Source organism: Manis pentadactyla, chromosome 1, assembly GCF_030020395.1.
Source record: "Manis pentadactyla isolate mManPen7 chromosome 1, mManPen7.hap1, whole genome shotgun sequence".
Lineage (NCBI taxonomy): Eukaryota > Metazoa > Chordata > Mammalia > Pholidota > Manidae > Manis > Manis pentadactyla.
This window is the reverse complement of record NC_080019.1, coordinates 45,076,396-45,082,789: the sequence shown is the minus strand read 5'-3', so window position 1 is coordinate 45,082,789 and position 6,394 is coordinate 45,076,396. Positions and strand designations below refer to the sequence as shown.

Genomic DNA, 6,394 nt, shown 5'->3' with positions numbered 1-6,394 from the left:
GTGCACCCATGTCTCACGGCAGGGCCTGAGTGTGTGTCAGTGCTGTCTGTGGGCTCCTGTGTGTGCACATGTGGCGGCATGCTCCTGAGTTCAGATATTTGTGTGGGCCTGTGGGCACAGATGTGGTCAGGTCCTCTGGGGTTGGTGCATGCAGCTGTGGGTGACCTTCCTTAGGGCTACCTCTCCCCATGGCTGTAACTGCAGTCCAGTGGGGGGTGGCACTGTGGCAGTCACAGAAAGGGCAGGGGGCTCTCTCGCAGCGGCCCACGTAGCTCACCTGGGTGCCGAGGTGAGGGAGGTGTACCACGCCTTCCTCTGAACTCACTGCTTCAAAGTCCTCCTGCCCAGCCCCACCTCTGCCCTCCACCACCAGCACACACCAGCTGCAGCCTTTTGGAAGCAAATGGAGGTGGCTTCTTGGAGCATCTGGCTGGTGGTAGAGCCACCCAACAGAGGGGTGGCCAAGCCTGTCCTGGCTAATCTGCTCAACAGAGGACCCTGGTTTGGAGTAGAGCAGGCCAGAGTTTCTTTTGTAAGCCTGTTTCTTCATCTGTAAAACAGGATGACAATCCCCTGTATTACTAGAGGAGTAGATGAGGCCAGGTTTCCACAGTAGATGCCCACTCACAGTACATGCCCGCTCACTCAGCAGCTATGAAAATCATTATTATTACAAGTCTGAGAGTCTGCATCTAAGGAAGAGCCCTGAGGTGTGGGCTGAGAAGTGCTGGGAGCATGGTGCCCCCAAGTCTGCAGAGGGAGGGATGGCTGCTGATGGGGCCATGGCGTGGGGAGCAGGGTGTGGGATGCCCTGGTGAGGGGGTCGGGTGGGGCTAGGTGCCCTGAAGGATGCTTCCAACTGGGAGCACCAAGGGATCTCTGGGGGGGCATGCAGCTAGACCCTAGGACAGGGTGCCGAGCAGCTGCTCGAGGGACTGCATCTGTCTGCACAACTGGCTGCTCATCCAGAGCTCTCGCTGATGCTGAGTGGGCTGCTTGGTCTTCTTCCCTACTGCAGCCTAACCTGCCCAGGGCCTCCTCCAGGGCAGCTCCTTTGCCCTTCTGGCCTGAGATGTTGGCTTTGTTCACCTTAGAGGGCCTCTTCCAGGAGAAGGGCCAAGCTGACTCTGGGAGAAAATAGAGTCCTCAGGCAAAGCCTTGTCCACTCAGGGCCTGAGGCTGCCCCATCCGGCCAGGCTGACACCGGGCTACCATCCTAATGCTTGTCCACCTTCTGCTGCCGCAGGGCCTGCAGGAAGACCCCTTTCACTTGGCCTAGGGTTTCATGGTACATCCGAAAGTCCTCCTCCTTTCCCCGCAGGGCACTGTCCAGGGCAGCCTTCAGCATTTCATTCTCCTCCACCTGGATGGCCAGCCTGGAAGATGCGAAGGAAGGGCTCAGTGTGGCCTGCGTTGGCATATGTCTGTGTGCGCATGATGTGTCAAAGGGTCCTGGGAATGGGGCTGCCAGCATGGCTGCTTTTGAGGCTCAGGGTTCTGATCTGTGCCCTCCTCCCAGGGGCCCCTGGGGGAAAAACCATGTGCGATTCCTCTCTGGGCCCTGGGGTCAGACACCTGGTAACTCCCCAAAATGTTGGCTGCCTCAAGGATGAGTACTAATATGTAGTGCATCCCCCTTCTTCCTTTTCCATCACTGCATTTGACCTTGAAAGGTTTAACTGAGTGAGAAATGTGAGTTAAGCAACCATGCTTAAAAAAACTCTTAGGACTTTGGGTTCCTGGCTTGGTCTCTCTCTGCCCCCTGATGGCCAGTCACTGAATTGCAGGCCTAGATCCCAGGACCCTGCAGGACCAAACTTTTGAGCAAACAGAAGTCAAAGGTGGAGGGACATGACCCTTCTGCCCACTGAGACAGCTTCCCCCAGCCACTGCACCCTCAGGAAGATGGGGGGGGGGCGCACCTGGTGGTCAGCTCCTCCATCTGGGATTCCACAGGCACGTTGGAGAGCTGGGTGAAGGATGGGTCCTTTCTCTCATTCCCATTCAGGTTTTGTCTGGTGTTAGAGGCAGGCAGACCTGTGGGGTAATAGCAGCCAATTTCTGTGATGGAGCCGCAGCTCTGTGTTAATACTCTCCTTCTCCTCCCCTGACTGCCCATTTCCTGCATTTCCATTTGTTAAAAGATTGTACCTCCTTCAAAGTGCAGGACAAGGACTGCTTCCCTCTAAAAGCCCTCCCTGATGCTTGCTCTCCATTTTCCTGGACTCAGGTTTGGCTTCTGCTACAGCCCTGACTGCCTGCTTTGCACCAAGGTGGTTCCCCTCCATGTTTGCACTTTACACGTTTCTAAAAGGCAGCCAGGCCTAAAGGCTGAGCCTGAGTCTAGGTTGTCACTGCATCTAATGCCCTCATACCACTGGGTCCCCCTGCCTCAGCTCCCATCTTGGCCAGCAGCTCTACACACACACACAGGGGAGCCAGGGCGGCTGGGGCCAGGGGCATCAGAATGCTCAGAAAAAGAAATCAGAGCCTGGCTGGTGGGGAAGTTGGGCACGATCACAGCATCAGAGAACCTCCACTGGAAGGGCCCTCAGAAGTGGCGTGGCTCTCGGGCACAGGGCTGCCCAGGGGAATCACCCAGCGCCCACCCACCGCTGCAGCCGCATGCCTCCCAGCCTCCAGCCAAGCTCCCGCTGAAGTCCTCTGCGCTTGCTCTTTCCTCAGGTCTCTGTATGCCTCACCCCTTTCCACCTTCCCTGCTCAGGTGTCAGCTTGGCAGTGAGGTCCTGCTGGTCCCCAGCAGACAGCTGCCTTCAGCATCTGCCGCCATCTGACCTAGCATGTCTTTGGCGGCTTTATTTGGTTCCTATCTTCCCCACTGCCATGGGTGATCAAATTCAGAAATGAGGTCTCCTCATTTCACAGATGTGGGGTGTGCCATGGCCTTCCAGCGGGGTGGCGCTCTGCCACGTCACGGGCCGGCAGGGGGCGGAGGCCATGTGGGCACCGTTTTTCAGGCAGTCGCCCCTCACCGCCCAGGCAGGACAAACGCTGTCCTCCTTGTCGTGGCCTAGCCATGCCTGGTGGGGAGCCTGGCTGCCTGGCAGACGGTGAGTTCCTGAGTGCCCCAGAGGGTCAGCAGGACTCAGCCCCAGGGGCCTTCCCCAGCCTGAACTCTCAGAAGCTCCTGAAAAATCCCCCTCGAGCCCTGGGCCGTGCTGTGGGAGGAAGAGAGAAGGGCACGACCCGCCTTCAGTCCCACTCCCAGCACATCCTTCCGAGACGGTCCGATCTCATCTGGGCTGGGAACAAAGGTCTGAGTGTCCATGCTGGGGACGGAGGTGGGGGGTGCCGGGTGCTGGGAGGCAGTGCTGCGGAGGTACCACCCCCACTCCAGATCCTGGAGGAGGCTGGGATGGCAGGATCAGAGGGGCAAAGCCCTGGCCCATCCACAATGAGGATTCTTCCTCCTTGAGAGGCAGCCATCCCAGAAATGGCTTCTGGCCCTGGCATCCTGCAGATGATGCTGATGCTGGCAGTCTAGGGACCACACCTTGACAACCTCCATGACAGAGCAAGAGGGTTTGTAGTTTAGGACAACTGGCCCTGCTCTGTAGCTGGGTATGGTCATGTGGCTAGGATCTAACCAAGGGAATGAAAGCAGAAGTGATGCAAACAAATGTAGGGTCATGCCCTTAAAAAGAAAGGAGCAGGTTGTCCCCTTCCCTTTTCCCCTTCCTACTGCTGGTAGGGAAGCTGAAGCAGCTATCTTATCTTAGATCATGAGATGGAAGCTTGTGGAATACAAGGCAGAGGAGCCCAGGTCCCCCAGCTTTGAGGAGAGGCCACCTCCCCCCTGCTGACACTACAGGAAGCAGAAAGGGACCGTTCTCCTGGTCAGCCCCTGCTTCTCTGGCCTCCCCAGCAGACCAACTTTGCCCCTTGACCAGGTATGAATAAAGTCAGCTCAAGACAGAGGGTTAAGGAGCAGGTGGTGTGGCCGTGGGTGGCTGCTGAAGGCACTCCGCCTTACGCTAAGGGCTCGCGGGAGGGCCGGGCCGGGGCCACAGGGGCTGATGGCGCTCTGGGGCCCCCGGTTCTGACCAAGAGGCCGAGGGACCAGGACGCACAGCAGCAGGGGCAGGCAGACCCCACCCTGACGGAGCCCTCTGCTCCCCGCACGCTACTCCACTGGGCTGAGCGGCACGCTGACTGGCTCCTCCAGCAGCACAAGGCTGCCCCCCTGCCACTGGGGCCCAGGGTCCAGCCCGACCTGTTTTGCTCCTGGCCGCTGCTCTCCGAGGGGCTGAAGTCCTTCCAGGCTCCAGGCGCATCTTCTCCAGGTGTTGCTCCAGCGCCACGGTGTGTTGCCGCTCCTCCTGCAGCTTCCTCTCTGACGCCAGAAGCTTGCCATTGCTCTCCTCCACCCTGTAATTAGTAGGGGCTGCCAAACCCAGGGGCAGCCCAGGGCAGCCCCCACCCCACCTGCTCAGGCTCTCAGGAGAGGTGGGCCCATCTTACATTAGTGGTGGTGGGACACATTATTTTTATTACAATAACTTAGAAACATTCATTTAAAAATCGAGTTCTCTCCAAGGACTCAAAATAAAAACTCGACAGCCTCTCCACACTCCTCCTCACTCCCAATTCTTGCTCTCCAGAAGCAACCACTCACAACACTTTTAGCTGTTTCTTTGAATATTTACTGCCATATTTCTGCAGATGCCCATGCTGCTATTTTTAAGGTTTAAATATAATCTTTTGACTTCCTGTCATGCAACATGAGAATTTAGTTTTATTTTAGTACTCTCCCCTTACCAAACAGAATCAGCTCTCTACCTCCAGTGTAGTTATGTTACCTTTCCTTGGCTGAATTCGTATAAGGTGGGAGTATTAGTTTTCTATTGCTGCTGTGACGAATTACCACAAACTTAAAACAACACAAACCTGTATCTCACAGTTGTGTACATCAGAAGTTCAGCAGGCTCTGTTAGTTTCTCTGTTCCAGGTTCCACAAACCAAAATCAAGTTGTTGGCTGGCCTGAACTCTTACCTGGAAGTTCTTGGGGAGAATCCACTTCCAGGCTCATTCAGGTTACTGAGGTCCCTGCTTCCTGCTGACTGTTGTCAGGGTCCCTTTCATTTTTTAAAGGCCACTTGGTTCCTCTGTCTTCAAAGCCAACCTTTGAAGATACCCTTATCGTACTTTGAATCTGACTTTTGCAGCATCTCTTTGACCCCAGCTGGAGAAATTTCTCAGCTTCTAAGGAAGGGGCTCATGATTAGATTGAGTCCACCCGGTAATCCAGAATAATCTTCCTATTTTAGGGTCCATAATGATAATTCCATCTATAAGGTCCCTTTTGCTAAATAATATAAAGTGTTCACAGGCACAAGAGCAAGGAGCAAAGGGCCCAGGGACAAAAACCCTGTCTACCACAGGGGTACATGAGAAGAGTTATTTAGACATGTGGCAGACTAATGGTTACATTTTCTTTCTTAATTGTTTGTTTTTCTTGGATTTAGTGATTGCTTTCTGTTTACTATTATTTGTTGTTATTATTTATTATTATTTTCTGCATGCCTGTCATGAATTTGTGGGCTTTAAAGATCTCTATTTGGTCATTTCATGTGAAGGATTTGTTTAATCTTACTGGGCTGGGGCTAAGGCCCTTCCTGTGGCTAGGTATGGCACCAGACTTTTGTGATACTAAAGGCTCAACTAGAAGGCCCAGACTCCCTGAAATTTAGCCCAAGCAAAGGGGCACAGACACACAGGCAACTCAGAGCAGAAGCCTGGAAATTTACAGTGTTGGAGGAAGTGGTCGAGAGGGAGCAGAATGATGACGGTTTTGAACAATCAATATACAACTGCTAGCAAACCTGTCCCCTAACACAGTATATGACTTACTAGGGCAGCTTCTTCATGCATGCTCCTTGAAACTTTATTTGCAAGAGCAAAAAACTAAAACAACCTGAAGGTCTATCAACAGGGGAAAGAAAATGTAAATGGCAACATATTCATATCATGGAACATGACAGAATATAATGGAGTTGTGCTGTTCAACACAGTGGCTATTTAAATTAAGACTAGTGAAAATTAAATAAAATTTAAAAATTCAGGTCCTTAGTCACACTAGCCACATTCAAGAGATCTAAAGCCACATAAAGGCCAATAGCTACTGCTTGGACAGCACAGATATGGAACATCTCCATCACCACAGAACGTTCTACTGGACAGCACTGCTCTAGTAATGATAAAGAATGAGGCAGCTATTTATGAATATGGACAGATCTCCAAATCATGGGATAGGTGAAAAAAAGCAAGTGCCATAAGAATACATAAGATAGAGAACTATTTATGTAAATAAGTAATAAACCATAGAGGATTAATGCAATAAACTACTCTAACCATAAAAAGACTATGTACTGA

The 6,394-nt window shown here is 52.9% G+C and overlaps 1 protein-coding gene across 3 annotated transcripts in view; it reads right to left on the bottom strand.

The window, feature by feature from the left end:
• Window positions 1-519: 519 nt before the first annotated feature.
• The window catches only part of CCDC13 (coiled-coil domain containing 13), a 51,825-nt gene continuing 45,950 nt past the window's right edge, over window positions 520-6,394 (bottom strand). For 2 of the 3 annotated variants that reach the window (XM_036897194.2, XM_036897195.2), the window contains 3 exons: window positions 4,235-4,389; window positions 1,923-2,037; window positions 520-1,376 (listed from right to left, as the gene is read on the bottom strand). In XM_036897194.2, coding sequence (XP_036753089.2) covers window positions 1,217-1,376; window positions 1,923-2,037; window positions 4,235-4,389 — 430 coding nt within the window. In that variant the 3' untranslated portion in view covers window positions 520-1,216. Of the gene's footprint in view, window positions 1,377-1,922; window positions 2,038-4,234; window positions 5,145-6,394 lie in introns of those variants that run through there. The other variant, XM_057497414.1, reaches the window with a different exon arrangement.